This window comes from Equus caballus, chromosome 4, assembly GCF_041296265.1.
Source record: "Equus caballus isolate H_3958 breed thoroughbred chromosome 4, TB-T2T, whole genome shotgun sequence".
Classification (NCBI taxonomy): Eukaryota; Metazoa; Chordata; class Mammalia; order Perissodactyla; family Equidae; genus Equus; species Equus caballus.
Window position 1 is genome coordinate 93716287 of NC_091687.1, and position 25493 is coordinate 93741779.

At 42.8% G+C, this 25493-nt stretch overlaps 2 protein-coding genes across 20 annotated transcripts in view; one reads left to right on the forward strand and one right to left on the reverse strand.

The window, feature by feature from the left end:
• Positions 1–18215, forward strand: part of LOC106783088 (WD repeat-containing protein 91) — a 58124-nt gene extending 39909 nt beyond the window's left edge. For 2 of the 4 annotated variants that reach the window (XM_070265898.1, XM_070265897.1), the window contains exon 14: positions 5258–7564. In XM_070265898.1, the coding sequence (XP_070121999.1) occupies positions 5258–5263 (6 nt within the window). In that variant the 3' untranslated portion in view covers positions 5264–7564. Of the gene's footprint in view, positions 1–5257; positions 7565–10568; positions 10719–13324; positions 13412–13891; positions 14050–16511 lie in introns of those variants that run through there. The other 2 variants (XM_070265891.1, XM_070265896.1) reach the window with 2 other exon arrangements.
• The window catches only part of LOC100067491 (solute carrier family 23 member 1), a 60097-nt gene that overhangs the window by 22613 nt on the left and 11991 nt on the right, over positions 1–25493 (reverse strand). For all 16 annotated transcript variants that reach the window (XM_070265875.1, XM_070265871.1, XM_070265873.1 and 13 more), the window contains 5 exons: positions 16213–16372; positions 11076–11257; positions 10032–10152; positions 8752–8908; positions 7668–7921 (listed from right to left, as the gene is read on the reverse strand). In XM_070265875.1, the coding sequence (XP_070121976.1) occupies positions 7668–7921; positions 8752–8908; positions 10032–10152; positions 11076–11257; positions 16213–16372 (874 nt within the window). The remainder of the gene's footprint in view (positions 1–7667; positions 7922–8751; positions 8909–10031; positions 10153–11075; positions 11258–16212; positions 16373–25493) is intronic.

Below are 25493 nucleotides of genomic sequence, written 5' to 3' on the forward strand. Positions count from 1 at the left end.
CAGGATGAGAAACAAGGGAAATACAGAACAGGAAAATGAGATAAAATGGCAGTATTAAGCCCTCATATATCAATAATCACTCTAAATATAAATGAATTGAGTTTTTCAATCAAAAGACACAGAGTGGCTGGATGGATTAAAAAACAAGACCCAACAATATGCTACCTCCAGGAAACACATCTCCACTCTAAAGAGAAATGCAGGCTCATAGTGAAGGGATGGAAGATAATACTCCAAGCTAATGGCAAACAAAAGAAAGCAGATGTTGCCATACTCATGTAAGACAAAGTAGACTTCAAGATAAAAAAGGCAATGAGAGACGAAGGGCAGCATATAATGATAAAAGGGACACTCCACCAAGAGGACATAACACTTATATATATTCATTTATATGCACCAAACACAGGCACACCAAAGTATATAAAGCAAATATTAATAGAGCTAAAAGGAGATATTAACAGCAACACAATAATAGTAGGGGACCTTAACACTCCACTTACATCAATGGATAGATCATCCAGACAGAAAGTCTAAAAGGAAATAGTGGAAGTAAATTAAAAACTACACCAGATGGACTTAATAGATATATATAGAACACTCCATCCCAAAACAGCAGAATACACATTCTTCTCAAGTGCACATGGAACATTCTCAAAGATAGAACATAGGCTGAGGAACAAGGCAACCCTCAATAAATTTAAGAAGATTGAAATCATGTCAAGCATCTTTTCCAGCCATAATGCTATGACACTATAAACCAACTACAAGAAAAAAGCAGAGAAAGTTGTAAATATGTGGAGAATGAATAACATGCTACTGAACAACCAATGGATCATTGAAGATTAAAGGAGAAAAAAAAAATATTGGGAGACAAATGAAAATACACCATACCAACTCATATGGGATGCAGAAGAAGTAGTCCTAAAAGGGAAATTCATAGCAATACAGGCCCACCTTAACAAACAAGAAAAATATCAAATAAGCAATTTTAAACCACACGTAACAGAACTAGAAAAAGAACAAAGAAAGCCCAAAGTCAGCAGAAGGAGTGAAATAATAAAATTTAGAGCAGAAATAAATGAAATTGAAACAAAAAATATAGAAAGGATCAATGAAACTAAGAGCTGGTTCTTTCAGAAGATATACAAAATTGGCAAAACCTTAGCCAGACTCACTAAGAAAAAAGAGAGAAGGCCCAAATAAATGAAATTAGAAATGAAGGAGGAGAAACTACAACAGATACCACAGAAATACGAAAGATTATAAAAGAATACTATGAAAAACTATATGCCAACAAATTGGACAATCAAGAAGGGATGGATAAATTCTTAGGCTCATGCAACCACCCAGAACTGACTCAAGTAGAAATAGAGAATAAGAATAGATCAATCACAAAGAGATTGGAACAGTAATCAAAAACCTCCCAAAATATAAAAGTCCAGGGCCAGATGACTTCTCCAGTGAATTCTACGAAACATTCACAAAAGATTTAATACCTATCCCAAAATATGAAGAAGATGGAACACTTCTTAACTCATTCTATGAGACCACCATCACCCTGATCCCAAAGCCAGACAAGGAAAACACACAGAAGGAACTTTACAGGCTAATATCACTGATGAAAATAGATGGAAAAATCCTCAACAAAATATTGGCACACAGAATGCAGCAATACATTAAAACAATAATACACCATGATCAAGTGGGATTTATACAAGGGACACAGGAATAGTTCAACATCCACACATCAATCGATGTGATACACCACATTAACAAAATGAGGAATAAAAACCACATGATCATCTCAATAGGTGCAGAGAAAGCATTTGAAAAGATCCAACATCTATTTATGATAAAAAGTCTGAATAAAACTGGTATAGAAAGAAAGTACCTCAACATAATAAAGGCCATGTATGACAAAGCCACAGCCAACATCATACTCACTGAGGAAAAGCTGAAAGTTATCCCTCTGAATGCCCACTCTCACCACTCTTATTCAACATACTACTGGAGGTTTTGGCCAGAGCACTTAAGCAAGAAAAAGAAATAAAAGGTATCCAAATCGGCAATGAAGAAGTGAAACTCTCACTGTTTGCAGACGACGTGATTTTATATATAGAAAACCCTAAAAAATCCATCAGAAAACTATTAGAAATAATTAACAACTACAGCAAAATTGGAGGATACAAAATCAACTTATGAAAATCAGTTGGATTTCTGTACTCTAATAATGAACTAACAAAAAGATAAGTCAGAAATATAATCCCATTTACAATTGCAACAAATAGAATAAAATACCTATAAATGAATTTAACCAAGGAGTGAAAGACCTATACAATGAAAACTATAAGACATTATTGAAAGAAATCGATAATGACATGAAGAAATGGAAAGATATTCCATGCACATGGATTGGAAGAATAAACACAGTTAAAAATTTCCATACTGGGGCCAGCCCGGTGGCACAGTGGTTAGGTGCGCCCATTCCCCTTCAGCAGCCCAGGATTCGCTGGTTCAGATGCTGGGTGCAGACATGGCACCACTTGGCAAGTGATGCTGTGGTAGGCATCCCACATATAAAGTAGAGGAAGAGAGGCACCAATGTTAGCTCAGGGCCAGTCTTCCTCAGCAAAAAGAGGAGGATTGGCAGCAGATGTTAGCTCAGGGTTAATCCTCCTCAAAAAGAAAAAAAAAATGTCCATACTATCTAAAGCAATCTACAGATTCAATGCAATCCCAGTCAGAACCCCCATGATATTCTTCACGGAAATAAAACAAAGAATCCTAAAATTCATATGGGGCAACAAAGACCCTGAGTATCTAAAGCAATCCTGAGAAAAAATAACAAAGCTGGAGGCACCATAATCCTGGACTTCAAAATATACCACAAAACTACAGTCATTGAAACAGCATGCTACTTGTACAGAAACAGACACACAGATCAATGGAACAGGATTGAAAGCTCAGAAATAAACCCACGCATCTATGGATAGCTAATTTTCAACAAGGGAGCCAAGAACATACAATGGAGAAAGAAAAGTCTCTTCAATAAATGGTGTTGGGAAAACTGGACAGCCACATGCAAAAGAGTCAAAGTAGACTATTATCTCACACCATACACAAAAACTAACTCAAAGTGTATTAAAGAATTGAATGTAATACCTGGAACCACTAAACTTCTAGAAGAAAACATAGGCAGTATGCTCTTCGACATCAGTCTTAGCAGCATATTTTCAAGTACTATGTCTGACTGGGCAAGGGAAACAATAGAAAAACTAAACAGATGGGACTACATCAGACTAAAGAGCATCTGCAAAGCAGAGGTACCAGCAACAAAATGAAAAGACCACCCACCAACTGGGAGAAAATATTTGCGAATCGTACATCCAACAGGCTTTATTCTCCGAAATATATAAAGAACTCATACACCTGAACAATATAAAAACAAACAAGCAAAAAATGGGCAGAGTATATGGAGAGACATTCCTCCAAAGAAGATATACAGATAGCCAAGAGGCACATGAAAAGATGTTCAATGCCACTAATCATTAGGGAAATGCAAATCAAAACTACAATGAGATACCACCTTATCACCTGTCAGAATGACTATAATTACCAAGACAAAAAACAACAAATGTTGGAGTGTGAAGAAAAGGGAACCCTCATACACTGCTGCTGGGAATGCAAACTGGTGCAGCCACTATGGAAAACAGTATCGAGATTTCTCAAGAAGTTAAAAATAGAAATACCATATGACCCAGCTATCCCACTACTGGGTATTTATCCAAAGAACTTGAAATCAACCATTCAAAGAGACTTAAGCACCCCTATGTTCATTGCAGCATTATTCACAATAGCCAAGACATGGAAGTAACCCAAGTGCCATCAACTGATAACTAGATAAAGAAGATGTGGTATATATGTATATGTGTGTGTGTGTGTGTATATATATATATATATATATTCAATGGAATACTACTTAGCCATAAAAAAGATAAAATCGTTCCATTTTCAACAACATGGATGGACCTTAAGGGTATTATGTTAAGTGAAATAAGCCAGACAGAGAAAGACAAAGACTGCATGATTTCACTCATATGTGGAAGATAAACACATGGACAAAGAGAACAGATTAGTGGTTACCAGAGGGGAAGAGGGTTGGAGGTTGGGCATAAGGGGTAAAGGGGCGCATGTATATGGTGCCTGACAAATAATAACCTACAACTGAAATTACACAATGTTATAAACTATTATGACTTCAGTAAAAAAAACGAAAGGAATTAGTGGAAATAAAACAAAACAAACACTCTAGATCATGGGCCATGGTCCATATCTATCAACTCCCGGTGGCAGGTACACATAGCTATCACACTTCTGAACATTACTGATTATTGTGCTTGTCAACGGTTATAGCTGAGGTTTGAGTGACAGCTACTACCAGTGAAACAAAAACGACTCCTGACCTTGAGACATTTGTCATCATCATCAAAAGTCAGAGCTGTACTGCAACTATCTGAATATCCTATCATGAGTCTGTGGTCAATGAATATATGTAGATAGTTCCTGAACCTTTCTTTTCCTTTTTGTCTACTCTCAGTCCTTAAAAGTTGCTCTAATGTAGTTTCAGTTTTGCAAGATGAAAAGTTCTGCAGATCTGTTGCACAAGTGTATAGTAGAGCATATTATTATATATTATTATAATATATAGTATAGTATATTAAGTAACTATACTTAACACTACTGAACTGCACACTTAAAAATGATTAAGATGGCAGGAGCCGGCCCGGTGGCGCAGCAGTTAAGTGCACACGTTCCACTTCTCAGCGGCCTGGGGTTCGCCGGTTCGGATCCCAGGTGCGGACATGGCACTGCTTGGCATGCCATGCTGTGGTAGGTGTCCCACGTATAAAGTAGAGGATGAGAGACACCAATGTTAGCTCAGGGCCAGTCTTCCTCAGCAAACAGAGGAGGATTGGCAGTAGTTAGCTCAGGGCTAATCTTCCTCAAAAAAAAAAAAAAAAAGATTAAGATGGTAATTTTATGTTATCTGTCTTTGACCACAATTAAAAATATTTTTTCTAAAAATGCTCTAATGTCTAATGCTTAAAGTCCATGAAGGTACTGATAGAGTAGCAGATTATGCCTCTGCTTATTTTTCTTTCTAATCTAAGAGCTTATTTACATAATGTCTTCATTAGAAGAGATGTGGTAAGAATTCACAACATCAGAAGAACTTTGTGCTTTGTTTTATTTACAGCCCTAACAAGGCACTGTGGGAACAAGGGCATGGATCCAAGCACAATACACCAATTTGTCAGGTTCAACCAGCGCCCTTTGGATATGCTGATTGTCTCATGAAGATGGCAGTCATCCCCAATCCTGCAGCCACAGAATTTATCATGCAGCCCTGGGTTTTTTTATCCTCAGGATTGGCATCTGAGATGGGAGCATAACATCCTAGAGAAGTGATGGGAGATCTCTTGCCTTCAGCGAGATTCCACCCCCAGCTCTTCCCAAACACACACACACACACAGAGGACTAAAACTTGCTCAGAGCTCTTCAATGCAGGTGCAACATAAAGCAACACCTTAAAAGGCCATAAGGTCAGGCCAGTCCGGTGCTGTAGTAGTTAAGTTTGCACTCTCCACTTCAGTGTCCTGGAGTTTGTTGGTTTGGATCCTGGGTGCAGAACTACACACCAATCATCAAGCCATGCTGTGGTGGTGTCCCACATAGAAGAATTACAATGACCTGCAACTGTGATATAGGACTGTGTACTGGGACTTTGGGGAGAAAACAAAAAAGAGGAAGAGTGGTAACAGATGATAGCTTAAGACCAATCTTCCTGGCCAGAAAAACATAGCTTTAAAAAAGAAAACCCACAAGAGGAGGTGTGAGTCCAGACCAGGGTTAATCTGTCTCCTGCTGGATTCCCAGCTTGCTCTGTGTCTATGTAGCTTTCTCTCCTGCTCTTTCCCTCTTCTCTAAAGGCCTTAGCTTAGAAATGATACATCAAAGAAACGTTTGTTCTGTTTATTGAATATAATTTTCTGTTCTGCATCAGATTTGTTCTCTTTAACAGGAAGAATATTTGCTGCTCTATAGTTATATAGCCTAGTCAACTATGTTTCTGTGTGGGTCAGTGGCCCTCATGTGGAAAAATTTTCCCCTCACTTGCACTAAAGATTTTGAAACCTTGACCAAGTACCACAGTCCACAGTGTCACAGCACACAGGACTTGCTGTAGAGGTGGGCACTGCCTCAGCTGTTTGCTCACAGATTTTAGCCCAGGCTGTGGCCCGGAGGCCATGCAGAATACAAAGGTAGACAGATCTGCTGCTAGGAAGATGAGATGCCACCCAGCTGCATATCAGAACCACTGAGGGAGCTATCAGAAAATGCAGGCTTGGGGACGTGGGTGGGGGAATCTCTATGTTCCAAAGCCCACAGGACTTCTGCTGGAGACCATTGCAAAGATGCCTGAAGCATGTGGAAAGCAACATCATAATATTACTCTTTTTCTAAGTGACCTAAGAGAGCACCATCCTGAAGATTTCTTGCTGACCTTATGGAGTTTTCCTGTGGAAAGTGGGGAGCCATGAAGAGATTTTAAGCGGGGACTAATCTAATTAAGTTCTGGAAAGATCCTTGGGCAACCATGTCATAGCTGGATAAGGGATGGGCAAGATCCCTAGAAAAGAGACTGTTAGGGAGTATACAGACGAGAGATGATAAAGTTGTGGCACTGGGAATGGAGAATAGAGGACAGGAAGGACAGCAGGCATGTTGAGAAAATAGAATCCACAGTAAGGATGCAGGAGAACGAGAAGTTCAGATGACTGGGGTGAACTCACTAAGACAAGCTTGACAGGAGGAGAAGTAAGGATTGGGGCATGTACTGGGCATCACAGAGGCCATATCAAATGTGAGCTACCCTTGGGATATTCAGGTGGAGGTGACCAAGTGGTCTTTGAATATTCAGGTTTGGAGCTTTGACACAGGGTTGGGCCGGAGGTAAGGCACCTCCCACCTAAACTTCAGAAAGTAAAGATTTCTGCAGTGCTCATAAAGCCACTGATGTCTGCCAGTGCCAGGATAGACTTTCTGCCTGTGGAATCGCCACAACCAAAGGTCAAGTGTGGTAGGCAGAGAAATGGCCCCTCAAAGATGCCATGTCCTAATCCCTAACCTGTGAATATGTTACTTTGCTTGGCAAAAAGACTTTGCAATTATGATTAAGTATTTTGAGATGGAGAGAGTATCCTGAATTATCTAGGTGAGCACAGTCTAATTACAGGAATCCTTATAAGCAGCGAATCTTTCCTGGCTGTGATCAGAGGGAGATGTGACCATGGAAGAAGAGTCAGAGAGATGCAACACTGTTGGTTTTGAAGATGGAAGAAGGGGGCCCTGAGCCAAGGAATGTGGGAAGCTTCTAGATTATGGAAAAAGCAAGGAAATGGATTGTCCCCTGGAGCTTCCAGAGAAGAACACAGCCCTGTGAGACCCATGTTGCACTTCTGAACTCCAGATCAGTAAAATAATAACTTTGGGTTTTTGAAACCTCTGTTTGTGATAATTTGTTACAGCAGTACTGAGAGACTAATACACTGATGACCAATTCAGGTGCCTAGCCTGCCCCAGGAGCCACCGTCCTCAGCCTTACCTTGGTGATCCCCAGAGCCCCGACATTCTCGCTGTAGGAGGTGGTGCCGTTCCCTGACCCCCAGGCCCCTGCCAGCAGGCAGCCAAGGCCCTCAATGCCGATGCCACGGTTGATGGCATGCTTCGGAGGTGGTGGAGCCCCCACCAGCCGGGCACAGGCATAATAATCGCCTACTGACTCCACCATCGAGGAGATCACCCCTGCCATGATCCCAAAGACCCCAGCCGGGCTGATGGTGGGCAGGCCCCACTGTCCTGAAAGGCAATGCAGAGGGAATATTAATCCACAAGACAACAGGCTGCTGAACCCCAAATAATTTCTTTGACAGAGAGGTCTCTGAAAGGCTTTAAAGCCCAGGCATGTCCTCCAACCCCACAGCTCTCCAGAGGCTTTGGCTCAGATCCTGCCCTACCATTCATCCCTGAGGGAGGGTCAGATGCCCTGTCCATGGGGTCATTGTGCCCAGAAAGAGCCAGCAACAGGGCCTCTTGCCAGAAAGGCCTTGAAGCATTTGGGAGACAAGATTCTTTGTCAGGGAGGCCCTAGGGCCACAGGCCATGAGGCTGGGCCAGCCATGCCTGGGACCTGGTTATTTATAAACCCTGAGCCAAGAACTGCAGGGAAGGGAGACCAGAAGTGGCCTAAGGGATGGCCTTGAGCTTGTCTCCTCAGAAATGTCCAATTCAGTCCAAGGCCTCCCTTGTGGGGGATCCACCGAATCCAAGAGGAGAGCCAAAGTTCTGGCTAGGAGGTCAGGACCTCACTGCCCTCTCTCCACTCCCAGGCTTGTGGGTTCTGAGCAACATGGAGGAAGGGATGAGGGATGTAGGCCAGCTCAGAGGTAGGTCTAGGAGTGGGATCCTTTGGCCTAGCACCCCCTAAAGGATTCTTAGGATAATCTGAGGGTCTTCTTCTCTTAGGTGTCTGATATGGACTCCCTAGGGCCTGTCTCTCCTTGAAAGATCCCTTGGAGGAGATCCCCCCAGCCCCGGCCCTATTCCACTCTCCATCCCATGCCCTGGGCCCCATGGACAGTCCTGGGAATCATGTGTCCCAGGCAGGAAGGGGCTCATCTTGTCATTACCTGGGTAAGGAAAGCGAAACCAAGGCGCCTGGCTGAGGACGTTGGCTTTGGTGTCGGTGCGGGCCTGGTACCCATAGGCTGTGGGGTCCTTGGGGAGGGCATTGGTGACTGTGAGCACGAAGCAGAGGAGCCATGAGATGCAGAGCGACAGCAGCACCTGCCAGAAGGAGGCATCTTCACCATGGGTCTCACCCTGGCCGAGGCAACCACCTCCCAGGGAGCGGGGCAAAGGAGGGCATTCAGGAAACCTCTTTGAAATGAGGACATGTTGGGTTACTCACCCTTCCAGTGACAACAGCAATCTGGTGTGTCAGTGGATAATTAGCACATTAAGGGAACGTAGCAAATAAACTATGGGGAGACCTTGTGTCAAACAGAGACAGAAATGTCTGGTAAAGTGGGCACAGCCTGGGTCAGAAGGATTACCCTCCGGCTCCCTTTCCACTGATTGTTGGTCACATGACCTTGGATCAAACTCTGAGCCTTGGTTTCCTCATCTGTACAACGGAATGACAACCACTGCTCTGCAGAGCCTGAAGCAGGATTTCTTCAAGTAGAATCCTCAGATATATTGATATTTAATCTCTGGTGGCAGAACCCCAGAAATGTGTATTTTTAATTATGTCCTCAAGAGATTCTTACGAACATTGAATTTTAGAACCACTGGCCTAGAGTGTTGTTGAAGGAGCATTGAGATGATTGTGTGGAAGTATCTTTTTACAATGCAAATGTAGTTTCCAGTTAAATGAAACCTGCAAACATACTTGTGTGGGTGACAGCTACACATATCGACAGTGTGGTTCAACAGGGAAAGCTCTGAGAAAGGTACCATCCTCATCCGGGGGTATTTGGATTACCCATGAGCCACCGAGAAAGAACCTGATCAATGCAACTTGGCCCTTAGTTTTGTGTAATTAGCGGTGAACCTGGCTGTGTCCCCTGGCACCTTGCTATGGGGACGGCCTGGAGAATGTCAGAAGGCTGTCCCACACTGGAGCCCAGAGCAGCGACCTAGGGCAGTGTTCTCTGCTCCCAGGAAAGAAGCATTGAGGAAAGACATGGGACAGCATTCCACCAAGGGTCAGAAAGCGCCCCCACAGAACACTTGGCTCCACTCGGCCTCCTTCTCCTTCTCTGGTAGATTAAGGAAGGCTGAGGAGGAGAGGCCACTGCAAATGGGGGGGCAGTTGCTTTGGGGGCCATCTGGGAGTGCAAGAGGCTGTGCCTCACTCTCCAGGTGAGTCAACTCAGCATGAAAGGGGGTGGGGAGTGCTTCTTACAGGGAAGACCTGAAACAGGTAGAACTTAGAGGTGTGAAGCTTCTTCTCTCGTCCATAAATGGGCATGGGCACCGCGACATTTTTCAGGTACTGAGAAAACAGCACGATGAGGAAGATGGTCCTGAAACAGAAAAAACCACACCCAGCCTGGTGAGCTGAGGCTCATCCCGAGTGAGGGTCCTGAAAGCTGGGCCACTGTGTGTCTCTGGGATTGGGGGCCGTGGCCAAGCTGGGAGGGTCCTCATGTAGACCCTGCTCTGCAGCACGGGCAGCATCCTGCCATCTCTGCAAGGGTGGGCTGTTGCCTGCCAGAAGCTGCTGGTGGCTGAGTGGGAGGAGAGGGAAGGGAGGCTGTTAGTCCCTGGGGGTTGGCAGCTCAATGGCTCCAGCAGGTGGGGCCAATGAGGCCAGAGGCAGAGAAGGCCTTCTCTTGCAGGTCATTCTGCAGGTCCTTGTGGTCAGACCACAAGAGGCAGAGTGAATGACAGTGTCCAGTGTCATCCCAAGTCCCTTCAAAGCTCTATTTAAATACTTCAGGCCTCTTTCCAGTAAGCCTTCCTGATCCTCCCAGCTGGCTGTCCTCACCCCCTCCCTGAACGTGCATGTCATTCTACGACTCATCACTGTCTCCTGGTGTCATAGGTACGTGGATTCCAGTCTTGTCTCTCTCCCACACACTACAAGATGTTTGAGTTCTGGGGCCATGTCTTTGCAACCTTCCTGGGGGCCAGAAGTTCACAAACATTTGCTCAATGAAATTATAGGAGGCAGGGGACCAGTAGTATCAACAATTGTGAACAGTGCACTAATTGTTCTTATACACTGCCTGAGATGAACTCACCGTCTGTGAGTACTAATAATGTAATAAGTAGTAAAAGTAATAAATTAAAATAGCAGTTTTCCTGCTTTTTAAGGTATCATAATGCTCATGAGAGTATTTCTAAAGCACAAGAGTTTGCCAACAGCCAGGACTCTTACTATTCTTCCCAGGTAATCTTCCACCAAAGAGAACTTGATGCCACTCCCTCCCCAGAGAGTACTTACACGGCAGCAACCCCCCAGTGGGTCCCGGCATTATTGCCCGCAGAACTGAAGAGAGGCAGGGCCACCAGGGAGATGGTCGGAGCAATGGTCAAGGGGCCAATGAAGCGCATGAGAAAGCCAATGAGGCCTGAGAAGCCCACTAGAATCTGGACACAGGAAGCGACCATGATGGCACCCTGCAACTGAAGAGGAAGAGTGCAGCTCAGGCCCCTCACAGCTTGCAGCAGGACTGTGGGCCCCAGTCGAGCCCAGGCCACCATGACAGGCCCAGCTGCTGCAGCCCACTTCTAGATCTGGTCAGCCCTAGGTGGTACATTCAGAGGCAGTGCAGGGGCAAAGCTGGACCCCAAAGGAACCGAGGAAAGAAGAGCTCTGATCTCGCTCCTCTTCCAGCTGTGGATTTCCAACGAGCTGTTGGACATTTTCACTTAATGGGAAGTTTTTCAGGGAGTTGCCTTCAAAATTATTTATTGATCACAGTGATGATGATGATGACTCAATACGAGCATCACTCAGCACTGTATCGAATATCTTGCTGCTTTATTTTTCTCTGTTTTCCTACTTTCTATTGCAGGAGTTGGCCATTTTTTTTTCTGTAAAGGACCAGATAATGAATATTTTAGGCTTTGTGGGCCATATGGGCTCTATCAAAACTTTTCCAGGTGAGCAGTAAACAAATGAGCCTGGCTTTGTTCCAAGAAAACTTCATTTAAAGGCACTGAAATTTGAATTTCATGTAATTTTGACATCTCATGAAATACTAGTCTTCATTTTATTTTTTTCAACCATTTAAAATACAAAACTGGGGCTGACCCCATGGCCAAGTGGGTAAGTTCACACACACCACTTTGGCAGGCCAGGGTTTTGCTGGTTCAGATCCTGGGCACAGACATGGCACCTCTCATCAGGCCGTGTTGAGGCAGCGTTCCACATGGCACAATCAGAGGCACTCACAACTAGAATATACAACTATGTCCTGGGGGGACTTTGGGGAAAAGAAGAAGAGTAAAAAGGAAAAAAAGGAAGATTGGCAACCGATGTTGGCTCAGGTGCCAATCTTTAAATATATATATAACCATTTTTAGCTTGTGGACTCTACCAAAACAGGCAACTGGCCAGATTTGGCTCCTGGACTATAGTCTGCCAGCCCCTGATCTCGTGGACTGATAGAATTTGCTTTAATTCTCCTGTTTTACTTTACTGGTTTGGATGTTATACGTTCTATTTTATCCCTGAAAAGCTTCTTTGCTTTTAAATCTGCTCTTTCTGAAAGTAACATAGTGACTCCCACTTTCTTGCAATTTGTGTTAGCATGGTATGTCTTTCTCCATCCCTTTACTTTTAATCCATGTGTGTCTTTCTAGTTAAAGTGGGTTTCTGGTAGACAACATATGGTTGGGTCTTGTTTTTTGATCCACTCTGACAATCTCTGCCTTTTAATTGATGCATTCAGACCATTGATGTTCAAAGTGACTATTGAAACAGATTAATATCAATGATATCAGTTACTCTTTTCTATTTGTTACCCTTGTTCTTTGTTCCTATTTCTACCTTACACCCTTTTTCTGCCTTTTGTGATTTTAATTGAGGATTTTGTATGATCCCATTTTCTATCCAGTTATACTTCTTTTTTTTTTTTTTTACTTTTCAGTGGTTTCCCTAGAGTTTGCCACATACATTTACAGCTAATCTAAGTCCACTTTCAAATAACACTATACCACTTCATAGGTAGTGTGAGCACCTTACAATAACAAAATAATTCTAATTTCTACCTCTCATCACTTGTATCATTCCTGTCATTTATTTCACTTATATATAAGTATACATAAGTACATAAATAAAAACTACCATGATACTAGAAGGTGAAGTTTAAATTGGTCTAATCTGTTGAAAACTGAACTTGCCATCTCTTCTCATGGTTTTCTACTTTTTCTGCTACTACCATTTCCTTAAAATAGAGTCATTGTTCACTTTTACCTCTCCTTTACTTCTTGTATCTGTTAAGTGAGGACATTCCTATTGGTCCTGTGTTCACATCACTTTCATCTGTGGCTGGGATTGTGATGGACAATTGGCCTGCCACCATCAGTGGTTTCAAGCCTTGAGAGGTGTGTAGACTTATATAACTCAGCGAGATATGGTGAATGTACCTTAAATTCTGATAGACTAGCTCAGTGAATTTAACCAACCAATCAGTCAATTAATAAAATGAGGGTGAAATTGATAAGAACTTTTTTCTCCTGTCACAGCACTGGAGAAACATTGGACCAGCAGAGGGAGCTACAATACCACAGAGAAGACTCCGGGTTTGGGCTCACTGTGTTGGACACTTGGAGGTGATGTGGACAAAGTAGTAGAGACTACCATCTGAGCCCTGGGCTGGAGGAAGCCCTTCCCTGGGCCCTGTGTCTTAGAGCAGGAGTTGGCAAACTTTTTCTCTGAAAGGCCAGAGAGTAAATATTTCAGGTTTTGTGGGCCACATGTGGTTTCTATCACGTATTCTTTTTTTAAACAACCTTTTAAAATGTAAAAACCATTCTTAGTTTGTGGGCAGTGAAAAAACAGACCACAGGCTGGATTTGGTCCAAGAATCATAGTTTTCTGATTTCTGCCTTAGAGGACTCCGGGTATCACAGACACAAAAATAAACAGTAAATGTATTAAAGAAAATATGGTGTCTCTGACCCTTGGGATGCAGTGCTCAACGCAGGCGCAGCACGACCCGTATCCCTAAACGTGCTCTCTCATGACTAATACTGTTCAAGGCCCAGGGGAATTCTTTCCCGTAACTCTTGCCCATTGTCCTCAAAACACAGGTAACTGCTTCTGAATGTGGTGATGGTTCGTGCCCTTGCAGTGATGGAGGCAGACGCCTCATCAGGACACAGGGAGGATTTGAGCAGCGGAAGGAAGTGCTCAGGTGGGAGAAGAGAAGGATTTCCCTGTCAGATCTGTCTTCCTGGATAATATGAAGGTAAGAGATTCTTGCCTAAGGAATTATAGTTCTCAGGAAGGCTGAGTGAAAGGGAAATCCTGCCCCTGGCATCTAGCAGGGCAGGGTAAGGCAACCCTGCTTCTCATTCTTTGCTTGGTTTTAATCTGGATTTACTAATGCCAAGTATAGGATCCCTGAAGGACAGAAAAAACAAAAACAAAAGAACGCCTCCACCAACTACATGTGTTCTGTGATTCATTCTATGATGAAATAATAAAACTAGGCTGCACTGAAAAAAAAAAAAAAGCCTAATTTGGAAAAGGTAGTGCAACCCACAATATTGGGAGATTAACCAGTCAACCTGGAAAAAATCCAGGGCCCACCACCCTGAGAAGTGAAATTCTTAACTATATCTTGCTCTGGAATTACATGGAAAAGTTCTTTAAAAAAGCCCTGTTAACTCTGGGTCCACCCTGAGATAAAAAGAAGCACAAGGACTTGATGAGGTTATTGAAGTTCACCCACATCTGGGTGCCCTTTTGGACTGCATATGAGAGCACAGGCACGGGTAAAGGGCTGTTTTGGAGAGGGAAGAACAGCAGGTGCTGGCTGAGAGCCACAAGTTCTGGCCCAGAGTGTCTACTGTGATCTTACAAGTCAGTGCTCCCTGAGGAATCGGAAATGTTGGTGGTGGAGTCCGTGCTGAATGAGGACTGACCCCGATAGAAGCCAGATGCTTCAGCTCTGCCATGGGGCTTTTGGTGTGGATGTGGCTTGGAGCAGCTATCCAACCACTCTCCCTCTGAAAGACCATTGCTAACTAGTCTTCTACCAGGTGCTGTTTAGAATTAGACCACTACTGAGTGTCACCAAATAACACTGAGGTCAGAGATCCCAATCACATTTTGACTGATGTCAGGAAAATATTCAAACAAGGAAGGGGCGATTAAAGGGAAATAGTTATATTCAGGAGAAGAAAAGGTTTTACCCAGGATGGGTTCATAGGATCCATAAGCAAGTAATAGTCCCCTCTCCCCTGGGGTGGACACCACCTCACAAGATAATCTAACTCTAGCAACACAGACTTGGATGCCACTATGTGTGTCTTTGAGTTCGAGTTCAAAAAGCACAGGTTGGAATCTTGCTAAAGGTGCTGCTCACCTAGCTGAGAAAGACTGAGACTGAAAGAGTATAGCATTTCAACAGAAGGACCTTGCTGGAAGAAGTAAGGCACGTCTAAATCCAGTCAGTGGTCCGAGTTACGTGTGATGTGACTGACTGCTGGATTGGAAAGTGCAGTGTTTTCAGGGTGCATCTTAACCAATTGAGAGGATCCAGTGACAATATGCTTATTAAATCATTTCAAAGTACCTTGGGGAAGGAAACACAAGAGGGTTTAACAGTGTTACTTTTGCTGCCCACTATTTAAAGGATAGCAGAGAATGACTCAAAATCTCTTTCTCCAACAGAAGCAAGGGAATGGGCTAAGAAGGACTACCAATGGGTAAAAAGAAGGATGGCGGCAGAAAGACAAAATACTGTATCAAATAACACTCCTTTGCCCTTTACATTTAAAATAAGTTGGAAATAAGAAAATGATTTCTTAGCAATATTTCTAGATACATCTTCAGTCTGGGATGAGAGATGCCAGCACCAGAGTTTATTCTACCAAACTGAAGCATGTCTAATAAAACTGGACCCAGAGTATACTGGGCTGTATTGTATGGACAAGTATTTCACAATGTGAAAATAGCCAATTCCTACTATGATGCTGGAGTATTAGGATGTGATCTGTTGCTTGAAATTTTGTATAAGATTAAGATGAGTCATAGACTAAGTATGAAATATGTAAGCATTTCCAAGTAAACCTATTTTCACTCTCCATCCATTCCACCCTAATCCCTCTCTTGCTCATCACCTTTTTTATTTTCTTCATTGTTCTCATGATCTCTGAAATTTTCCTTTTCTATTTACTTATTGGGGTATTTGTCGCTCCCTCCCATTCTGCCTGCCACATACACACACTAGTGTGTTAGCTCCATGAGGGCAGGGTCCTTGTCTGTCTTACCTACAGCAGTATCTTAAAGCCTGGAATCTTGCCCATCAGTGAGCTGAACAACGCATGTTGAACAAATGAGTCAACTCGGGAGCCCCTGTTGAGTACCCCTCCATTCCTCCCACCCACTTCCCCTGCCCCATTACCTCTCGGATCCTCTTCTGCCATTCCTCGATGAATTCAGGAGAGCTGGTGTTTACCTGGCTGGCATTGAGTGTCCACTCGGGGCATTTCCAGGCAGGAAGGGACAGCATGGCCAGGGAGGGTGCCACAAAACCAAATGTACCTCCCTGGAGAATGGGCAGCCTGGAGGAGGGGAAAGGATGTGGTTACCCATAAGATCATTTAGTACTAGTCTGTCACTGGCCCCAATGGGTACCTTTTAATCCCAAATCCTACCTCAGTTTCCAGGCAACACATGACCCCTGTTGTTTTCGGTTTACAGGGAACTCCTGCCAAACTCCAAGTCAGACCCATGAACTCTGCTACACTTTGGACAGGTAGGAGAGGTGGGGAGGGGAAAGACAAGCAGACCTAACCCCAGTCCTGGAGAGGCAAGCCCAGGAGGAGAGAGTCAGGTGCTGGGAAAAGGTCTGGAGACAGCACAGAGCTCAGTGAACACAGGTAGTGAGTGCCATTGTCTACCCCAGTCCCAGAGAATCTTCCCTGGACCAAGGATCAAAGCACAGCTCACACATGTGGAGTTCCCCACTGACAAGAGATGCACAGCCTAGAGTCTGGGTTGCCAGAGTCCTCTGTGTCTTCAAACTGAACAGCAGACCCAGACCTCCACCTTCAGGCTCCTTTTGATCACATGGACAGAAGAGGACAGAGGTCAGTTGTCAGGGCGTGTCCCCCATCCAGGCCCCTCTCACTCCTGGTCGGTGTCTCACTCTGGCCTCTGTGAGAAGTTCTAGCAGTGCCTCCCTGGCTTGTCCTCCCTTCAAGGTGAACACGGCCTCACAAGTCAACCTCCACCAACCCTCTCTTACTAGAGGTCAGAAGCTATTAAGTCTGCCCGCCCTGGATGCTAGAATTTGGAGGAGTGGGGATGGAACAGGGGTACCCCAGCCTCTTGATTGCATTTGTCAGCATGACCCACCCTGGTCAAGTACTTTTTCTTAACGATACTAGCTGGGTATTTTTGAACTCAGGATTCCATGAAGACAGCTTAAAGGACTATTCTGGAGAATGACTGAACACATTTTATGCAATAAAATATAAAGTGTATGAAAGAATTTTATTGCCTAGGTGGCCTTTGTGTCCTGGCTGAACATTGGAATCAGCGATGCCTAGGCATCACCCTCAGACAAGTTAACGGGCTTGTCTAGGAGCGCGCCCAGGCAGGGCGAGTGCATAAAGCTCTGGGTGACTCCAATGTGCAGCCGGGCCCAAGAACAACTGATCTAGATGCATAAATCTAGACCCATAACGCTCCAAAATAGAATGGAATACATTGCACACATAGGGCAGGAACACACGGGAGGTGGTATGAGTATGTGTGAATAACTTTTTTTAATTTAAAAATTATGAATCTAAGTACCTTGACAGAGAAGGGAAACATGCTATACTTAGATCATTGCAAACTTCCTTTTGAGCTTTTAAAATGAACATAGATATCTTTGTATAAGGGTATAACCAGAGAGTACATCATATAGGACTTATGTTTTAATTTTTGGCTGTAATTCTCTATGCACATTTCATTCATTCAACACATGTTCTTTGAGGACCTGCTATGTGGCAGGCACAGGGTGCCCCAGGTATTGGGGATACGAGGGTGAGGAAGACACAGCTCCCACTGCTATTCTAGTTACGCATTTCTGTTAGTCTTCGTACTAACAAACTAACCGTGTATAGTAACTGCCTCTCAGGGATTGCTTTGAACACCTTAGCAAGCACTTTCAGGGAGGCTTACACACCCCCCACCATGTTTGTATGCTACCGCTGCCTCAGCCATTTAGGTATTACTGGATTCTGTGAGGTCAGGGATTCATTATTTTCTTTTCCATCCCTCCAGAACTGAGCCTGGTACCATAAAAAACCTACTGACACTGGATTTTATTATTATGCTTTTTAGTTTAATAGGCATGTGATGAAACCATAACAAATGTTAATTTGTGTTTCATTAAGTCATAAAAGATGTGCACTCATTCATGTGATTTCATGTCTCTTTTTCCTGGCCATAAGCTGTCTATTCATTACACAGAAGTTGGATACTGTCAAAATACATTTATAGTGATTCTTTATTTACTATAGTGAGCTTGGTTTTCATTTTTAAAAAGTGTTTTCTCTTATCGTATGCAGGAATTCATCCCTAACTCAGAAATTATTTAAGGGAGTATTTCAAAATTTTCAAGTGGCTGAGCATTTTTCTAACTCTGTTCATGTTATTTTCTTTCAAGATTATTACATGTAGTTGGGATAATATGATATGGACTTTCTGCCTTTTTGTAATTGCCAAATACCTTTTATGTTCATGGGAAGATTATTTTTTTTCATTTATTTGCTTCAGTGTATTATCGTGTCCTACCTTTAGGTTCACACAATGTATCAATAAATTCTTCCCTCATCATTCTATATTCAGAACTTCCAACTCCATTCTCATTCATTCCTCTCTCTCTCCTCTCCTCATTTCATTAGCATTCCCATTTCTTTCTCATAACTTCTTATTGGTACCCTTTGATATATGGACAGATAGATAATAGATGGTAGATAGATAGGTAAATAGATAGATAGATAGATAGATAGATAGATGGATAGGTAGATATAGAGACAATAGATAGATAGACAGACAGATCTCTATGTACTAATTGTGTTTCTGCTAGGTTTTCCATTGTATAGTTTCCTAGTGGCTGTTTGAGATATATGCATTCAGTGTCATTACCAGGCTTTAATAATTCAGCATATCTCTTACCTTTTATGATGACCTTAATGTGTATCTCAGTGCTCTTTTAAATTTCATATTAATTTCATCTGCTACCATGATGGCAACTCCTTCTTTTTTTAATTTGCCCATGAGTATGATTCACATTTACTGTACATGTGCTTTCTGACTTAAATGTCTCTTCTATAAAGTACAGGTTATTGATTTAAAACTCAGCCTCTTAGAATGAGAACAGCCTGTGAAATATATCCAGCCTTGCACTGTCATTTTATAGATAGGGAAAATGGGGCCCAAAGCCACAGAGTTATCCAGGACAAGTGCTTGGGTCTCCTCACTCGTCATCACTGGCCCATGACACTGATTAAGAGCACATTGTAGACCAAAGGCAAGTTTGAATCTGGCTCTGCCTTATTAGTGTGTGACCCAGGCATGTTGCCCAACTTCTGCAAGCCTGTGTCCCCTTCACTAAAATAAAGACAATAGTACTCTCCTCAAGGAGTAGCTGTGAAGAAAAAATATATATAAATGCTCAGCCCAATGCCTAGGGCATAGCAGAGCTCAATAAGTAGCAGTAATTTTCATTCTTATTCCCTCTGAAATGTGTGGGTACTTCCCAGGAAGGTAGTGCACATCAGGGCATTCTCTTAACATTTCCCCTAAATAGCAGATGTTATTGTGTGAGCCTGAGTTTTACTGTTGTTTCAGCTTTTCCATTTCTTGCAGGTTGGTTCTCTAAGATTTGTCTTCTATGATCCTTGTTTTCTTTTGTGTTGTTGGACTCCAGGTGCTTGGGCTGGTCCAAGGCTGCATCTCTGCCTCAATGACCCCTTGCTCTGTGGCATCCACTCAGCCCCTCAGGTAGCACGGCCTTACCTGCACAGCCCTTCACAGCTTTCACTTTACTCCTCTGTGTTGTTTCTTCTGTTCTAGCTGTTAAAGTAGATAGTGTCTGTCTACTTTAGGGGCTCACGTTAACATGTAAGGATCAATGTCTGATGCACAGCTCTCTTCACATGGTGTCACAACATGTGTCAATTGGGATGGAGTTGCTTTTATTGGATCTACTAATTATTTTTAAGCTTATCATTCTAGTTGTCAGGTGGATTTCAGATCCTTTTTCTCTCTCTTTCTGTGTCTCTGTTTCTTTTTTTGTTAGATTTTATTTGGAGGATGTGCTCTAATAATGTGCCACAAGTCATGACATGCTATGAATTAACTTTAGCTATTGATTTACACTTCATCTTGTTCTAAATAGGATCTATGGGGACGTACAAATATGATACAGTAAGGACCTGCCACTCTATACTCAGACCTTCCAATTACGTGTTCCACTTATTCCTTCTCCCTCTCCCTACCCCATGTCACACACAGCCAGCCTCGTGAACCATTACAGAAAAAGCCATTCTGGGCTCAGATGGATTGAATCTGAGTGCAAATCTCCACTGCCACCCTGATAACATCCCATAGAAACATGGGCAGACTCTCTCTGTCCATCCTACTCCTCTCTCCACCCTTCACCATCTCATCAGTCTGCTTACGTACAAACAAGAGAACACTCCCGACCATTTTCCTTTACAACAGTGACTTGCATGTTTTCTAAGAGATGTAAAATGTCAAAATCTGCAGCCTCAGGAATGTATCGTAAAAGTCTGATAGGATTAGTATTTTAGGTTGGCAAAGCCACAGAAATGTGTCCCTGGGGGTCGTATTAACATCTAAGTTTATACGGTATTTAAAAACTACACAACACTTTCATTTTGATATCTCAAGAGTACTTCAGGGTGGGTAGGGTGACACTGCATTGTCTGTGTATGAGGAAACTGATGCCCAGGGGAAGCCAGTGGCAGGGTTCAGCTGGGAAGTGGGGGAGCCCTGATGAGAAAGTGAGTCATGGGGCCAAATTGTAACAGTGTGTTTGTTATAAGGACAAGTGACAACAGGAATTGAAGTAAGAACATTCAACTTGAAAGGTTTAAGCTAATGATGAGGTGGGACATTTTTCTCCTCTCTTTGTAGTCCCATTTTGGCCCATCAACCAGGAACATTTAACCTTTTGGACATATTGGGAAATTAAGCCTCAACCCTTCTCTCTGAGCTCTCACGTACTCCTGTTAAAGAAAATATTATTCATGACACTTGTTAAAGATGTTAAGGCAGATTTTATTCAAAGGGAGGGGTGCTACAATGGGATTTTGTGATGGGCAAGAGCTTGCTCAAGTCCCCATACAAGAAAAAGTAAAAATTTATAGCCAAGGAGCAGGGTGGGGGTCAGTGGATGGAAAAGTACTAAGAGGAAGTCTACTGGATTTAGCAAAAGGATACTCATTGTTGATTTTGTGACTTAGACACTGTGACTAGATAAACTCTCCCAGTTAAATGTTAAACAGACAGAAAACCCAGCATGACTTGAGCCTGTACAAAATCCTGCAGAGAAAGAGGAAGAGGACATAGGCTTTGGACATCTTAAAATCACATTGGAAACTAGAAGACAATGGAACAATGCTTTCGAAATTCTGAAAGAAAATTATTTCCAACCTAAAATTCTATACCCAGCCAAGCTATCAATCAAGTGTGAGAGAAGAATCAACACGTTTTCACTTACACAAAGTCTTACAAAATTTACCTCCCATGGACTCTCTCTCTGGAAGCTACTAGAGAATTGTGTTCCATCAAAGAAAGAGGAAGATATGGGAACAAGAAATCTAGACTTGAGAACTGACAGGAAGGGAATTCCCAGCATGAGGGTGAAGAGGCATCTGAGGATGACAGCTGAGCACCAGGCACAGGCAACCACCAATCCAGACTGCAGCAAGTCGGAGCGCTCCAGGAGAAGTTCACCAAGAAGATGAAGCTGATCGACTGCGCAATGTGAATGAAATTATTAAGAGATTCAGACAACAGGCAGAGAGTCTAGAATTGAATTAGAAATAAGTACTTAGAAAAGTAAGCATACTAAAAACAAGAAATATTTTAGCTCCAGGGTAAACAAAAAGTTGAGCAGGAAAGGAGCTTTGTGATTCAGATCTGAATAGCATCATAGTCATTATAACATAAGCACCGAATATTGATCTGTGCTGGGAATGTAGGAGAACAGGAGGATGGGAAGTGTGCTTGTATGTAGTGGGAGGGAGGGGCTGTGAGAGAAAAATAAATTATACTCATCCATCTTGGCACATCAACCAGTAATGCCTAAAACGGAAGTGTATTAGTTAGAGACTTGGAGGAAAATGCCTAAGTAATCAGCTTGGAGGGATGAGAGTGCTTGCCTCTGCCTGAAAGAAAAGGGGGGAGATCTCTGATTGGGGATGGGGGAGCCTGTTCATCTGTCTTCTTTAAACCCATAACTACTCACTCCCCTGAATGTGCCTTTGACACCTGCTCCCAAACTGTCAGTGGACTGGGGGCCATTGTTCCAGTCCCTCCTTCTGTTCTGCACCGAAGACATGCACACCTGCCTTCTCTTGTTTTTATGGGCTTTAATACTGATCATCACAGGGAAACAGATTGGGGAAACAAAGATAAAAGCAGGTGAGGTGACAAAGATTGTCAGAAGTTGTCTCAAGGCGGGGGTCTTGCTCCATAGCTCCTTGCTTCCCTTCCAAGATGATAATGGGCAGCCTTCTGGACTTTTCCTCTCAGGCACAGATTCAAAGCTGTGGCTCGTGAAACACACCCTGATACTTTTCTAAAAAAACATTTTAAGTGGTTTTTATTTTTCCCAGTTATAAGTAACAGATGAACTTTGAAGAAAAATGAATGGAAAGTAAAGAGAAATAGAAAGAATAAATTTGTCACCCTAATTCTACAACCCAGAAATAATCATTAACATTTTTTTCAGTCTTTTCTTATCTTTAACTAGATAAGCTTTATCAGCACACATATAATATGTACCTTTCATATATAATGTATATCACCCAGAATAACCTTTAACATTTCTTCCAGTCTTTATTCTGTCTTTAACTAGATAAATGATTATCAATACACACAAAATTTATACTTCTCATAATTACAAATTACATTGGTCACTATTACAATAATGAAAAGCTCAAAAAAACTTATATGTCCTTTAATAAGAAATAGTTAAGTAGGCTAGAATATATTTATATATTCTAGAATTTAGAAGACTAAGTGGACATTTTTTAAAAAGTGCTATTGTGTAAGTGTGTTTATTGAAACTGAAAGATATGTACAATGCATTGCATATGTTTATAAAAGGGGGTGGAGTGTTTTTACCCAAATTACATTTTTTTAATTATTAAAAAAGGAAGGGAGGGTGCAAAATTGCCTGTATGGTACAATCCTTTCCTTGGTGTGAAAAATAGATTCTTTTTTTTACTGAGTTAAGCACTTTACATGCATTATCTAATTTAATTCTCAAGACTTTGGAAAAATTGAAAAACACTTCCTTTTCACAGAAATGTGAGAACTCCAAGAGAAAAGAAATGCAAATATTGTCAGGGGTAGAAAGGAGAGGGAGCACTAAGTCCCCACTGGGCAGGGCAGTATGTCCTGCACATCTAGGAACCTAGAAGGAAGAGGAGGAACAGGAACCAGGAACCCCAAGGAGGTTTGAGGTTGAACCATGTGGAGTTTGAGGGGCCAGTGGGTAAACGGGAAAGATGTCCACAGTTGGGAACAGATGCATCTGGAGCTTGAGTCACTGGAATCCAACCTCACCTGTGATATCATTCTGATGTCCCCTTCTTGGAGCCAATCCAATGAGTGGGCAAAAGAGAATGTCGAGGGACTTTTCTTTGAAATAGGTCAGGATGGGGAGCAGAGCCTCAAGAATGTAGGAGGGGACTGATGAATTCTTCTTGAATTTATAAGAGTCACTGCATTGTGAGAAATCCTGGGCACCCCAAGAGCCCCAACTACTTCACTCTTAGATGAAGAAGACTTTGTTCATCTTTTTACTGGGCTCCCTACACCACGCAGGTAAGGACCTGCTAAATTGCGGGAAAGCCCATCGCGCACCTTCCCTGTGGATAACCGCCCAACTCAAACCCACAGGAAGCAGAAGCACCAGCCCCCTCTTTGGGACTCATCAACCCTTCTCCCTCCTCTGATGTGTCTGATGGCCAGGTACCCTGTACCTCTTTCAGTTCTTGATAGGGAATTTGGAAGAAATCTTGGCTCACAGCGATGGTGACAAGAGAAGATAGAGGGAGAAAGGAAATAACCTGCCAAAGATGTAGGCACTCCTTAGCGGAGAATGGGAGAACTTCAGCACTGGCATAGCTCCTGGACATGACTTGCAAAGGAAGCACTGTGGAAAGTGCCCTTGACTTGATTTAGCAAAAGACCACGGTAGGAAGGAATATTCTCCTCCGGATGCTGCCTGCAGTCAGCCTGTCCTGGAAACAATGGGTCAACCCCGTATCAGCCTACACCTGTGGGGCTTGATTCAGATAACTGATAAGGAATAAATGGGTATTAATTTTTCGTGTCCAGTCATTTCCTCTTAAGACAGGCCAGGCAGAAGCACACTGCAGGGAAGGTTTTCCATGTTCCTCTGCAACTCCAGGGCTGAGCACAGGCCTGGCACAGATTAGGTCAAAGCAGATTCACAGTGATGGGCCCCTCACTTGCATGGCTCCTTCTAAAGCCCAGCCCACTAGCCATACACCTTCATAAAATTTGCGAAAGTAAAAGGTTTCAGCCACAATTGTCTGTAACTACCGTCTCCTTCCACCGCCACCTCCCTAACTCCAACCCTTGCGCCAGATGGCATTTGAAAGGCCATGGACACTTTTAAGATCTGGCTAAGGGGGAGTTGAGTCAGGATAAATTTAGTTTGAATGTAGTAGGATATATTTTGTGGTTTGAGACCACTAAACTACCCAGGTGTAGTTAATGCGTTGCTAGCCATGTTGGAGTGTTCATGGTTTCTAGCAACACTCTACAGCCCACTGTGCCAGCTCATTCTATGTCATGAAGGTGCAGGACTAGAGGCCACATTATGGTATGAATGTGCCCCACAGCACCTGCCACTTGACACATGTGGGTGGTAGATGAGAAACAAGGTTTTAATGTATGCATTCAGAAGCTAGTCTGTGGCAAATTGGCCAACCAGCAGCTACGCCAAATTACTGGAGAAGGTCTGGTTCTCATTGACGTGCAGGCAAAATGGAAGTTTTCTCCTGTTGGGAATATGCTTATTAACGCAGCGTATACAATGATAAATGCACCGTGCATTTATAAAACATTGATAGGAATCATGTGCCATAGAATTGGTCAGAATTCCTGTGTTTGGGGGCACAAAGCTACAGCAGTACTAAAGTTTGCATGTGAAGGCATGATAATGCGTCCCAACTAGCAGTCATAACAAACAGATTTGGACTGACTCCTGCTAGAGGAATGACTGAATTATGTTTCCTTCTCTCTGTGAAATGAAGAGGGGACTGAAGGGTATGCAACCATAAAATGTGGGGAAAACTGTATTACAGGGGCTTATCAGGAAGTTAAAGAATAAAAAATACCTTGCTATGTTTTGAAATTTATGGTGTTTATCTGCTTTTAAAAATTTGTATTTGTTTTGAC